The following is a 14,341-nucleotide window of genomic DNA, read 5'->3' as shown; positions in this document are numbered from 1 at the left end:
TGATGGATGATGGATGGATGGATGGTGGATGATGGATGGTGGATGGATGGATGGTGGATGGATGGATGGATGATGGATGGATGATGGATGGATGGATGATGGATGGATAAACAGACAGACGGATGGATGGTTCTGGTCCAGTCTGTTGAACCTACCAGTCTGCTGGAACGTCGATCTTGGAGATCTTGAAGTTCAGGTCGGCCATCCCTCCCACAGGAACCCGGTCGCTCCCGGTGGCGAAGTGCAGCAGCTTCTTCTGAAGCTCCAGAGGGAAACCCAGCACCACGTCCCAGAAACACCTGGAAAACAAAGATGGTGAAGACCACATAAAACCACCAACCCTCTACAGCAGCAGCCGTTCAGGTTCTGCTCAGAACACCTTTCAGTTTCTACCAGTTGACCTGGAGAGGAGCTGGTTCTGAAAGTGCTGACTCAGCAGATCAATGCTCTGCTGGGAAACATGGACGGCAGACAGCCAGCGCTGGTGTTGTGTAACGACTCCAACAGCTGTTCATGCTTAGCTTTCAGCAGCGCTCTGACTTGCATTATCTCCAGCTGACGGGTATCGGCTTGTTTTACTATCTGACAGCTAGAAATAAAAATAAACTCCAGGCCAGAATGTGCAGCTACAGGACTTTGATTTTCCCACATTTCTTCCATCCATCGCACCGCAACCCAACAAACAACACAGAGGAAGTTTATTTCTATCTAAAACACACAAATGAATTCAGTTTGACAGTAAAACCATCAGGTTACACCTTTAGAAAGGTAATGCACGGTTTCTGATCGGTAATGACGCCCTTTGCCGAAGGCCTCACCTCACAGTGGCGTCCATCTTGCCGTAGCCTTCATACTGAGCAGCTTTCTGCAGAGCGCTCATATCCAGCTCCGGACTCCCACACACCAACATCTCCACCTCCTCCGGCCTCAACAACTGCAATAATAAACAGAAAACAAAATGTGAAGAGCTGGAGGGGGGCAGGCTGGGTCAAAGGTCACGGAAATAAGGCAATAATGTGGAATATAGAATAGAACAGAATAGAAAATCCCTTTATTGTCCCAGAATGGGGAAATTCTGGTGTTACAGCAGCAAAAAGATGATAGAAGAAATGGTAAATAAATAAATAATAAACAATAAATAAATAAGGTAATTATTACAAAGGTGAATAAATAAAGAAGCTACTGTAGTTAAAAAAAGATATATACATTTATGTCTCCCTGTATAACTTAATCTCTACCTACTTTTATTTGTTTATTGTATTTTTGGGGGCGATTAATTGTATGCTTATTTATTTTTTGAGCATTTATTTCTGTATGTATTTTTAAATATGGTAGAGCTGGTCCTCCATATACCGTCAAATGTTTTAACCATATAAAACCTGAGAATAAACAACCAATATCCAGCTATGGGTATTTTTACAGTAATGGATATTTGAAAACAGCATAACTGTGCAAATCAGCATGAATCTAACAACATACTGAGGTTGTTGGGAACAGTGGTGGTTCTATAGCAAAGGTCACGGATTAGCGGACCAGGATCCGGATCCAACCTGATTTAAGATATTTATAAATTACAGCATGTTGTCCGACGGCAGTGTTTAATTTCCCTTGCCCCTCTTCTCCTGTTAATACGGTAAATCCCTGGGGAGCGTCCGGCTCCAGGCTGCACGTGATCCAAATGAGCCAATGAGCTGTCAGTCTGGGTTGCTGCTGCTGCTACTTTTAGACACAGCAGGCAAACCTGTGGCAAGCCGGGCGATGGGAAAGAAGGAGAAGACCATGAGAAAAAGAGAGCAGAGAAAGTGTGGACTGCTGGAAGAACTGCGGTGAACTGGTGAAAGAAAAGTGAAATGGCGTGCTCAAAGATGACCCTGCACATTTAGAGGATGTTTGGCTCAACCTGCTGCTGTGAAGCAGGATTCTCCACCATGAACAGAATCAACAAGAAATCTGGATCCAGGCTCAAAATGAGCTCCTTGATATGTGCTTGAGAATGGCTTAGTCTCCATTTAAACCCAGGTTTAAAGCCTTGCAGGGCAGCCTAAAGCCCACTGCCAACATTAAGACAGAAAAAAGAAAGAAAATAACAAACCATCAGTTCAGGGGTTTGAGAAAATATGGGAATCAGGAAATTATCTTATGTATATATATATATATATATATATGTTTTTTATATAAATATTCAATGTATAACATAGATTTATAATAAGCCAATTTTATTTCAGTGTTAAATTCTGTTTAAAGTAACAGATTATAGTTAAAAATGCCTCTGATTTTTTAATTGGTTACCCCTGCTGTATAGATATGAGAGAAATAAGTTAAAAATCAATCCATCGATGCAGACAGGAAGGATCCAACCAAAACTAGATTATCTGCCATCGAGATGCAAGAAGAAGCAATTAAAAGACAGTTCTCAGTAAATCTAAAGGAGGTGACGCCAACCAGCATGTGAAAGACTTGAGTCATCAACAACATTTGACCTTTTAACCCTTAATTCCCTTTAATTGCACCCTGGTGACCAAGAGAAAGTTCTGCAATAAGCTAATTTCCAACAAAAGTTAACTCTGCTCAGGTGTAGCAATCGCCTCTCTGACGGCAACAGAGAAGCACGGCCAGTAAAGCGGGAGGAGGAGAAAAGGGAAGCATGGCAGCAGCCCAGCTGGCAGTGTTTACTCAAACTTTACAGGAAGTCGGCGGGTTTATCCAAAAGTGTGTCAAACTGAAGCTTCCTGTTACACATTTAGAGACAATCAGAGAAGAGATCAGGGGCGTGGATCAAATTACAGGCAATCAAGAAGAGCCAGTTCGTCTGGATGATGCTTGTGTGACACCATGATGACTTGGCGCTGAAAAGTCCATCTGTACGCAACAGTCCTGCTGTGACCTGTTGATACACAGATCGCCCACACACCCGAACTCGTCACTCCTATTGTTTTGGTTTCCGATAGAAAGATTTACATTTGATTAAACCTTTACTCCTTCCTGCATCTTTTATAGCTTCTTTTTTACTTGGAAGACCTTGGTCTTTGTCAACTGTTGCAACCAAGGTCATTGGAGCAACAACAGCTTCGGATTCATCAGCACCCTCTTGTGGAAGTCAGAGGATTTGCATAGATTCAAGTTGTTGCAGATCTATGGAGAAATGGCTCTGCTCCTTTCTTAAGGGTTAAATTATTAATTCCATCTAATGAAAACCAGCTGATTGCATCGACTCATTGACTCTTCAGCAATCCCTCACACTAAGCATGTTTGTAGTGACAGTGGAGAGAAAAAACTCCCTTTGAACAGGAAGAAACCTCCAGCAAAAAAATTACTGTTGCACTTTATGGAATGGAAATATATATTTACCCTCTAAAAGCTGTGCAAAACAAAACGAAATTTCGTGTTGTTTAAACGCTGTATACAAAACGACAATAAAAGTTCTCTTATTCAAAAGATTGTCAAGATTGTCATGTATCAATAATGGCATTTATTGACCAAATAATATCTATATATTAAGCAAATAAGATACTTCTAACAATCAGATAGTGTTCCATAGTCTACCAGCTAAATGGGCAATTTTTCTGACAACTGATTTCATGGAGAAGATATGTTCTAATATTTTACTGGAGGAGGAATTATAGGGAAAATATTTTTGGAATTATCAAGCTCTAACATAACTGAGTGAAATGTTTCAGTTAGAAATTAAATCTTCCGGCGGTTTTCAAACCCATTTTGTCTCAGCGATGCTGACGGGTACGTCTGGGCCGGAGGAAAGGTTATCAGCTCCCGCTCAGATTTGATCTGATGTTTGGACCCTGAAGGAATCAACTTCACATGGAAAAAGAAACAAAAACGCTCTATAGAAGCACTTAAGGTGAAATATTTCCCAGAGTAATAATGGAAGGAAAACTAAGTATTGTTCTAATTTTAAAAGGAAATAGATGAAGTAGCATAGATCATGAGGAAAATAGAAATATTAGACACAGACTAAATCTAAATCTCTATCCTTTTTCAGACTCAAAATGTGAGTTTCTGAACTCAGTTTTAAGGAGGATTTATTTTCAGGTGTAGGAGTCGCCCTAATGGGTTGATCCACCAACCAGATGCTGACTTCATGTACAGAGCAGATTAGACAGCCGAAAAATGTCCAAAAAATGAAGTTGATCATTTCAGCTTTGACGTTCTGCTAATAGAGCACAGGTTTGAGAGTTTAGAGGATATTATGCAATATTGTTAAGTCTGAAGACGTTTCTCTTCCATCCAGGAAGATTTTTCAATTCCAAATGTCAGAAATTGCGTTTAGTTCCAGGTTTTATCCAGCAGCCCAACAAAGCCTGGTTTTAGTTTAGAAAACATGCAAATAGAAACGGACAAATGGGGTCCCCCCCCTTTGGAATGGGGGTCGTTTGGCTTCTTTGTTAGCCTTTAATGCTGGATGGATGGATCCATACCTGTCTATGTCTCTGAAAGGGGGGTCGTTAAAGGAAATTGTTGGCCTGGATAAACAGGGAGCTGCTCTGCTCCCCTGCATGGTGGTGGGGGTTGCCATGATAGTGGGAAAGAATCACCTCTATTGCTGCATTGTAGGTTTTTGAAGCTGAAATCTGTCCACCCCCTCAACATAGATGGCTTCCTTCACGCCCCTCTCAAACCATCTGTCTTCTTTGTCCAAAATGTGAACATTCTGGTCCTCCAAAGAATGTGCTTTGCCCATAAGATGTAGATGTACAGCAGAGTGTTGTCCAGAGGAGGGCGCTAATCTGTGTTGGGCAATGCGTCTTTGTAGAGGTTGTTTGGTTTCTCCAAAATAAAGATTAGAGCATTTTTCACTGCATTGAACTGCAGACCACTCTGCCGATGTTTGGTCTGGGGGTTTGGTCTTTAGGATGCACTAATCTCTGTTTAAGGGTCTGTTTGTTTTGAAATTTACTTGGATTTTGTGTTTGGAGAAAAACCTCTTGAATTTTGCAGAAACTCAGAAACAAGATTTCTCATTTTTATTGGTCTCTTAACTCGATCCTGAATCCAGCAGTACCTATAGAGTGATTATGGCTGCAACCCCTTCTGTTACATTTCTATACAGAAGCTTAATGTGTGACAGACCCTCTAACTACGGAGGCTGAAATGGTTCATAGGAGGGAAACATGTCAGCTCTGCTTCTGCATTGGTCTGATACGGTGGGCAGATCTTCAAACAAAGCGAATAAGATCATCCTAAGAGTAGGACGGGATATTTTTTGTTTAAAAATTTTCTTATGAACCCAGTGGGAAAACAGACAGTGATCAGCAGCCCTGTGTTTTAACAAACAGGAGATTTAGGCCACCTTTGTTTGTTTTCAAATGTTTGTCCGTGTTTTGCTTTTTCATCCCTCCTCTGACCCACATTCAGGCTCTCAGTTGATGCAACTGGAACCAAACAGCGAATCTTATCTGCAGCCGGACTCAGTGGGTCAAACCTGCAGGGAAGCAGGAATCTGCTGCAGAGCAGAATCACAAAGCCATGGATAAACTTTAATAACAGCATCTAAATCTGAACTTTCGGTCGATTTATCAGTCCAGACCTACAGATACGTGTTTATGGTGATTTCAGCGGGACGTTGGTGTGTTTATTTCCTCTGTTGCTGAACAGGAAGTGATCACTTCGGATGTGATGAAACAGGAAACAGCTGACAATGAATGTCACAATGAATAATAATAAATTCAGCTGTTTGACTCTATATTCTCCACTTCTGTTGAATTTTAGAGTAATATTAATGAATTACTCAACTTTAAAACACATGGTATATTGCTATTAAATATGTGTGTAGAGATGATAGGAATGTTTAAAGCTGATGCTAGTTTTACCAGAATATAAATCAAGGTTTAAATCCTGGAACGAGTTCATTTTCTATGAAGCACTTTATTCCAGCAAAACTTTTCAGAGCAAATATGACAAAAATCTAAACTTTTAAACATGATTCCAATTAATAGGAAAGATGTTTCAGGATGGTCAATGTTGGCTAGACATTAGCTTTAATCTCTGAGTGCAGTTAATCTGGATTAACAGTCAGAATCAGAAGATCCTACTAAAATAGTCTCATTTAAAATAGACTCATTTAGTAAACTGAGCTAAAACATGAAAACAAGTAAAAAATGTATCATTTAGCGATAGCGATTGTGCTGTCATAGCAACCCCCACACCCTTACAGGGGAACAGAAGACCTCACCTGTTCAGCCAGGCCAACAATTCCTTCTAACGACCCCCCTTTCAGAGACATAGACAGGTATGGGGCATTGCAGGCTAACAAAAGAAACAAAACGACTCCCAAAGGAGTTTCAATTTGCATGTTTTCTAAAGTAAAACCAGGCTTTGTTTTTGGTCCCCCGTATAAAGCCTGAAACTCAACTCTATTTCTGTTATTTTGAATTGAAAAGCTTCCTGGATGGGAAGAGAAACGTCTTCAAACTTAGAAACAAAGTCCAGTAGATTTTTTTTTTACTTTTTTCGAATGACTTTGACCTGGATGACTGAGAATCTTCACCAGCATCATTTATTTCTAAACAATTTGTTCATGTTAAACGTAAACATAGTGTTTGCTTTGTTAAAAACATTTCAGCTATAATCAATGTCAGGTATTAATATAACGATCATAAACAATATTTACCAATTTATGTGTGTTAAATGAGGAAGTTATGTCCTCTAAAAAGCAGTTGCGCCTCGGGGCTTCCCCACGGGTTCTTTTCCTGGGAGCAAGTTATTCACTACTCTTAACTCAAACTGGGTTAAACCATATAAAAAGGACTATAAAAGAGGAGTAAAAAAGTAGCAGAGTTTATTCCAGATCAGGTCGTTACAGGACAGAGAAAATGCTTGGAGCTGCACAGCTGTGGGCTCAAAAAATCACGTCCGCGAGCGTCCGGCAAAGATTGAGCCCCGATGAAGGTAATCTCCTCCTTCTTATAGCTCATGAGTCTATGTGTTGCATCAGGTGGATGTTTAGCTGTCTGTATCAGAAACTGACACGCCATCCATGCCCTGACCTGTATGCATCTTGCCTCTATGCCCAAGATTACAGATAGCTCTCCTCTATCAGTCCGGCTCCAAGATGTTCCCATATCCTCTCTATCTTTAAAAGACAAGAAGGCTGTCCTATTTAGATGACCTCCGTACACACAGTGACATCCACAATGTGAAGGAAGGCCTTCTACTCTGTCTATCTGGCTAACAGAATAACAATGCACATGATTTTACATATTCTAACGTTTGCTGTTAATACAGCGGAAAAAAACAACTCCATATAATTCATAACTTTGCTATATGCTTCCCTTTATCCACCCCCCCCACCACCACCTTAACAGCAAATAATGAAAATAATTCCAGGTTATCAACACCATCCTGGTGTTTATTGGACCAAACATCAATATGGTGAATAATGACTAAAGCAGGGCATAGACGGTACGATTTTTTGCCCTTTTCAGGCCGCTTATCCGGTCGAGCAAGATTTTTTTTTCCGTCAGGCTGGTTTTGCGACCACCTTCTGACCACCTCCTGATTAGGAATCGTAACGTCGGGAGAAAATCGGCGGTCATAAGGCAGTTGTGGGTAAATTACGCTGTTGAAGCAGAGCTACGAGCCGGCTGACCAGAACCTCAAGCACTGCGCAAACAACGGATTTCTCCTTCTTCTTCCAGATTGACAAGTCCGACCAGCGCCATCACTCGGTGCTGAGACCGACGGGTGGTTTTTAGACGTACAGTGTGAGCAGGTAGATCGCATCAGAGCGTCGGGTCGCACAGTGTGAGAACAAACATGGTGAGCTGAGAACTTTTAAACCCTGCGGTTTCATCGTACAGTTAGCTGTGGGAAACGATTGAAAATATCATACGACGTATACACGGCTAACTGGTTGCTTGTTTTTAATTTATACTGTTGATGTGTTTCAGGTTTTCCATTTCTACAGTTGGTTGTCCACATGTACCATGTTAGGTTTTGCTTTACTGAAAGATACTTTGTCATTTTGTTTACACAGATACAAAAGAATCTTTGTTTATACAGCTTTCCGACAGTAAAGCAGCAGCTAGCAGTAAAAATGACCATTTCCATTTTTTAAAGTGCACAGTGACACTAATCTGTGTTAGTATGCTGAGTGTCTAAGAAAATGTTAATGCAGATTTATCTTGTTTTTAACCCAAATACCCAAAAGGACAGACACCAGAAATGTCAGAGAGAGAGATTTAAGGTCATGCACTGAAAAAATAATTTACAAATAAGTAAAAAAAAGACAATTTGAGTAAATAAATGCTGATTATAAAGGATCTGCCAATGGAATGAGTATATTTACTCCTAAAATAAGATAACTAGATAATATGCATTTGAAAAAAGACAATGAAGATGTTTTTTCTTATTTTAGATGTAAATTGTCTTGTTCCATTGGCAAAGAGTCTCACTTAGCTCCTTAATTAAAGAGAAAAACGAACTGGTTTTAATAAAAAAAAATCAATTATTTAGATTCCGATTTTTTGCAGTGTGTCCAGACTATCTGGAATATTTTGCTTATTTTTGGATTTCAGAGAAATTATTAAAAATCAGACGGACTCTACAATCCTCCATTAACATTGAACAGTTTCTATCAGTTATATTTACAGACTATAAATAAACCAACGCATGGACTCTCTGAACTTACCATGAGGGCGTCAGAGGCGCACACGCTGTGGAAGCCATGGTAGAAGGCAGCAAACTGCTTGTAAATGGATTTATTCAGCAGGAAGTCGATGTAGAGCTGGATATACTCTGTGGAAAGGGAAACAGAGGGACTTTGATTATTCCATTACCAAGCTTTACCCATTTACCCTCCAGCCTTGGCTTCTCTGGTCGACCTGGGGATTCTGGCAGAGCTACTGGATGGAAAAATGAGTTTATGGAGCCTGATGGTGAACAATGAAGCCTTTGACGGCAGCTGGATTTATGTACGTATATCTGCCTAGGAGAAGAAAAAGGGAAACTGGACATAATGGTAAAACATGAAATTTACCATCTAAAATCATCTAAACCTTTAATTAGAGCAGCTAACAGAAGGTTTAAGCGTAAGGATAGATTGTTAGTTCTTGCCTGAAGGCGCCAGACTAACTGAGTCAGAAGCAGAGCAGAAACTCAGATTCTAATCTGAATTTTAACTCTTTGGTTTACAGTTTTTGTAAATAAGTTAACTGTCAGGATGAGGCACTTCCTTTCTCCTCACTTCCTCCTCCTCCATGGACTCAGAAAGGATCTCCTTATAAATGCAGATATTAACTGGACAGTTTCCCCCAAAAAATGACAACAACAACTATTTTTTGTTGTAACTAGTTATATTCTCTTTATTTATCACTATTATTACTGGTTCATTATAACCTAATTCCTACAATTGGATTCAAGACAACATGTTTCTACTGTGGTTTGCTTTTATCTTGTTTAACCACAGCTTTAAATGTTTCAGTTTTGCTGTTTTTTTAGACCCATTCTTTAAGGTAAAATAACATTGAAAGCATAACCCAGTCAAAGAAAAAACCTGAAATTAAAAATAAACCGTCAGGCAGACACCCTGTCTACTTTTAAGGCTAGGCTTAAAACTTTCCTTTTTGATAAAGCTTCTAGTTAGAGTGGCTCAGGTTATCCTGAGCTATCTCTATAGTTCTGCTGCTATAGGCTTAGACTGCTGGAGGACATAGGGACCCCTTTTTCATCATTCTGCTTCATTCTATCTCTATTCTCCCACTCTGCAGAATCTGTTAGTTCAATCTCTAACGTTCTGCTCTCTCTGCTTTTTCTCATAGTAGCTTCATCTGGTCTGTTCCTGTTTGGCTGTGACTCCATCCTGGAGAGAAATATCAGCTGTGCTGCTGCCATCAACACCTTTGTTTCTAGATGTTGGAGCTTGGCCTGTTTTCCAGTGTAGTCCTGTTTCTCTGACTGTGACTAACTGGATGTGCTCTCTTCATCCTCTGACATGGGAGCTGGCTCGGAGCTCGTCTGCCAGGCTGTGTGTTTCCTGGACGGGGCCGCCTGTGGAGCTGGTTGACAGTTGCCTTTTGTATCTATGCTTCTTTTTCTATGTCTGCTTCTGTCTCCTTGAACCCCAGTGGGCCTCAGCAGATGGCCGCTCACACTGAGCCTGGTTCTGCTGGAGGTTTCTTCCTGTTCAAAGGGAGTTTTTCCTCTCCACTGTCGCTACAAGCATGCTTAGTGTGAGGGATTGCTGAAGAGTCAATGAGTCGATGCAATCAGCTGGTTTTCCTTAGATAGAAAACTTTGAATCAATCTGACTGGATGATCTGGTGAACTGGAAAGTTCCTTTAAATGACATGTGTTGTTAATTGGTGCTATAGAAATAAACTGAATAGAATTGAATCAGGGTTTAATTGAATCACTGCTGATGCACAAACTGAATCAAACTACAGCATGGCTGATTTCTGTGGATCTGGACTTTAACTGCAGGGTTTTCCATTGTGAGTTAACACAGGAGCCTGAAGATTCCTTAAGATTTCCATCTTAATCCTCTGAGGATGATTTGCCGTCCTTGTTGTCACCATGGCGATAAGCAGCAGAGCTGTGTTGAGCGTCTCTTTCACCTCTCATGTGAACCACATGTTGCTTTGGACGAATGACCCCAGCTACCTGTTTGGTACCTTTATTCCTTTCTTTTCTGTTTTTCTCACCTAATCTGCACTTACTTCTCTTCTTCTATGGTATAAACACTAACAAAACATGACAAAGATATATCTTAGAATGGGGAAATTACATTCCTGGTTCAAAAGAAAAGCAGCTTCACATTTGAATTAGCTGTACCCCTGTGCTACAGTAGCAGCCATTCAAAAGGGCCCTTCCCAGTCAAACGCCAGCCGAATGACAGCAAAATCCCCTCCACCTTCCAGCCACTGGCATATTTTTTTACTCTGACTTCCCCCTTTCACTGAACTACAGGGTCTGACCAGTAGATGGCGCTTCTCTTTAGATCTTAATGTCTAAAAATCACTACAGAAAGAATATTTTAGATGTTTAAAAAGGAATCATAGGGACCTGTGTCTAGTAGTTCCCATTGATTTAGCTTGTAAAGCGGGGAGAATGGCGCTAGGCTTACCGCACCGTGACGTCACTGCTGGAAGATGGCAGGAGGGAGGGGCTACTATATTTGGGCAAAAATGGCCGCTCCCAGAATCTGTGATCACGATGAAAATTATTGTTTTCATTATTTTACTAATTAACACTAAATTCATGAAATCACAGCGAACCAGTGGGGGCTGGCCAATAGAGGGCACTAGCGCGCCGCCCCATCCACCCAATGACCCTGATTAAGACATAAAAAAACATATAGATATTTTTAATTATTTAATTTTAAATTAAAATAAAAAGTATTTCAAAATATATTAATATGTATTTTTCAGATGTGAAAGATACATATTTAATCTTTAAATAAACACATTATCAGAAAACAAGTATTTTTTATATACTGAAAAATATAAAGCTGACTATTAGCTTCTCCATTATTGAACATTATTTTATTTTAGGTTTGTGAGAAAATATTGGACAAAAACACAGATTTATCTTCACAAAGAATCAGAAGGGAAAGATTTATGTAGAAAAGAGTAAACCTGTACATGATATTAGGTTTTAATAAAGTGTTTTTATAATGTTTGTTGTTGGCATTCATATAAATTTACTGGTGTGATAACTTAGTATACGTTTGAATTTATAGCCCCCCCTGGAGAAAACTCCACCATCAGCCATTGCTGCAAACGTCGTTTCAGGTATAAAAAATGATCCATTGATCATTCCGTGCTGACAGGACTTTTCCTTTAAGAATTTCATCATTAATCCAGTTTGTTTACCATAGATTACTTCCTGCCTGGATCCAGGCTCTGGGGTAAAACATGTTTTGTCTCTGAGCTCACTCCCTACCTCTAGCTGAGAGTATTTTAAACCTAACTCTGGTGTCTTTGCTTTAACTCACCCTTCCTGTTCTGCTTGGTAACAGGGATCTTGTCTCCACCGGGTTTCAGGTTGTAGGATTTGACGACGCCCATCTCCTCCTGGAACACCTGTAAACAATAAAATACAGTTTACCTCCAAAAACCACTGAAAGTCTAACTCCTGCGTTGAGACATAAACCAGAATACCACTGATTATTGGGTGCATCCAGAAAAAGATTTCCGTCTGCTCCTTTTATAATTTCAGCAACCTGCAAGGTGACTTTCTGACTAGAGAAGATGAACATGTTGACCTGACGTGACAACAATCCAGGAGGTCATGGTTGTTGATGAGGAGGCGACTCACACCAACAGCTCCTCTGTTTATTTAAGGATTTCATGCAAACGGCGCCGTGGGCACAACCGACATTTAATGAGTTTGTTTTCCTTCCTTTTTCTCACCATAATTGGTTTGGTGTTCAGATTAGTGGAAAGCACGAGGGTGTAGTGAATGTGGGTTCAAATAAACTCTGTTAATGAAATAGTCACATTTTTTCTCCTTTATAATCCTGTCACTTTGATAACTTCAATCCAATCCAACTTTATTAATTTCAATTTAAATCAAATTTATTTCTATAGCTCCAATTCACATCATGTCATCTCAGCTCACTTTCCAGTTCACCAGATCATCCAGTCAGATTGATTCAAAGTTTTCTATCTAAGGAAAACCAGCTGATTGCATCGACTCATTGACTCTTCAGCAATCCCTCACACTAAGCATGCTTGTAGCGACAGTGGAGAGGAAAAACTCCCTTTGAACAGGAAGAAACCTCCAGCAGAACCAGGCTCAGTGTGAGCGGCCATCTGCTGAGGCCCACTGGGGTTCAAGGAGACAGAAGCAGACATAGAAAAAGAAGCATAGATACAAAAGGCAACTGTCAACCAGCTCCACAGGCGGCCCCGTCCAGGAAACACACAGCCAGGCAGACGAGCTCCGAGCCAGCTCCCATGTCAGAGGATGAAGAGAGCACATCCAGTTAGCCACAGTCAGAGAAACAGGACTACACTGGAAAACAGGCCGATCTCCAACATCTAGAAACAAAGGTGTTGATGGCAGCAGCACAGCTGATATTTCTCTCCAGGATGGAGTCATTGGACAACATTCAAATGATTAATAAAGCACTTATAAATTTCTCAAAGTGCTCTACAGTGAAACATAACACCATTACACAGAGTCTAAGTAACCATACAAGCATAAAAGACAAAGTTTAACTAGAACAATGAAATCTATAATAAAATAAAAATAAAAGTAATTCAAAATAATGTTTCAGACTATATTCAACATCTCACACAGTTTAGAAAGCCAAGGCAAAGAGATTCGTTTTTAAGCGAGATTTAAAATCAGACAAAGAAATAGACAATCTAATTTGCAATTAAAGGTCGTTCCACATTTTTGGAGCTGCCATAAAGAAAGTTCGATCGCCTCTAAGCTTCCCGCACCTGAAGAAGAAGGATAGAAAAACCAGAGAGGCTTCACTGCAAAAAACGATCTAAAAAAAAATAAAAAAAAATGTCTCAAATGAAGTATATTTATCCTTAATTTGGGTAGTTAAATAAGATGAAATTACTCTTAAAATTAGATAATTAGATATTATACTCTTGAAATACGACAATTCAATTTATTTTCTTATTTTAAATGTAAATTTTCTTATTCCATTGGCAAAGTGTTTCAGTTACTTGCTTAATTAAAGAAAAAAAAATGCACTTATTTTAAGAAAATTGACTTAGATTTCAGCTCTATATCTTTAGATTGGTTCACCTGGTTTCTTCCACAGTCTGAAAACCAACTGTTATGGTAACAATCCTCCATTAAACTGCCCTTAGATGTGAGTTAGGCACAATGTTGATACTTTTTAGACTGTTCAGCTTAATGATATTAGAAACTTTAGATTTTAACTCTGGAAGATGTTTTGAACCAGTTTACCTTTTTGTTTTCCACACATTTTGCTTCTCCTGTAAAGTTTTTTTTATCTAAAACCGTAGACATGTCATAATCACTGTCCTGACAGGTGACCTAATTGTTCTCTCTCCTGTCTAACCCTCCCCGTTACCAATTATCATTCATCTTATCCACCTGCTCCTGCTGCTTTATATACGGCTCAGCCCAGCTATCAGGGCCAGGTCATTGACTTTCTGCTAGTTGAGTTTGAGGTTTATATAATTTCTGATTAGTTCATGTTTTGGTTCTGGGAGGCCAGTGGTTAGAGGGTTTTTAATGATTTCTTAGTGTTTCCTGATCAGTCCTGGCTCGTATCCTCTGAGTGTTCCCTGATCCTGTTTTGGCTCAGCAGAGGGAGCTAGTTTAAAGTTCCACAGTTTTCCTGATGTAGTGTCTTGTTCTGCCTCTCAACTACTGAGCCTACCTGTTTTGCATCCGA

The 14,341-nt window shown here is 39.9% G+C and overlaps 1 protein-coding gene across 1 annotated transcript in view; it reads right to left on the bottom strand.

The window, feature by feature from the left end:
• Nucleotides 1-151: 151 nt before the first annotated feature.
• The window catches only part of hectd2 (HECT domain containing 2), a 66,899-nt gene continuing 52,709 nt past the window's right edge, over nucleotides 152-14,341 (bottom strand). The window contains exons 18-21 of the mRNA XM_038291782.1: nucleotides 11,948-12,035; nucleotides 8,645-8,751; nucleotides 819-934; nucleotides 152-299 (exon numbers count right to left, since the gene is read on the bottom strand). Coding sequence (XP_038147710.1) covers nucleotides 152-299; nucleotides 819-934; nucleotides 8,645-8,751; nucleotides 11,948-12,035 — 459 coding nt within the window. The remainder of the gene's footprint in view (nucleotides 300-818; nucleotides 935-8,644; nucleotides 8,752-11,947; nucleotides 12,036-14,341) is intronic.

This window comes from Cyprinodon tularosa, unplaced genomic scaffold (assembly GCF_016077235.1).
Source record: "Cyprinodon tularosa strain WSP-4 unplaced genomic scaffold, ASM1607723v1 ctg1082, whole genome shotgun sequence".
In the NCBI taxonomy this organism is placed as follows: domain Eukaryota; kingdom Metazoa; phylum Chordata; class Actinopteri; order Cyprinodontiformes; family Cyprinodontidae; genus Cyprinodon; species Cyprinodon tularosa.
Note: the sequence above shows the minus strand (reverse complement) of the source record. Positions and strands in the feature narration are given on the sequence as shown.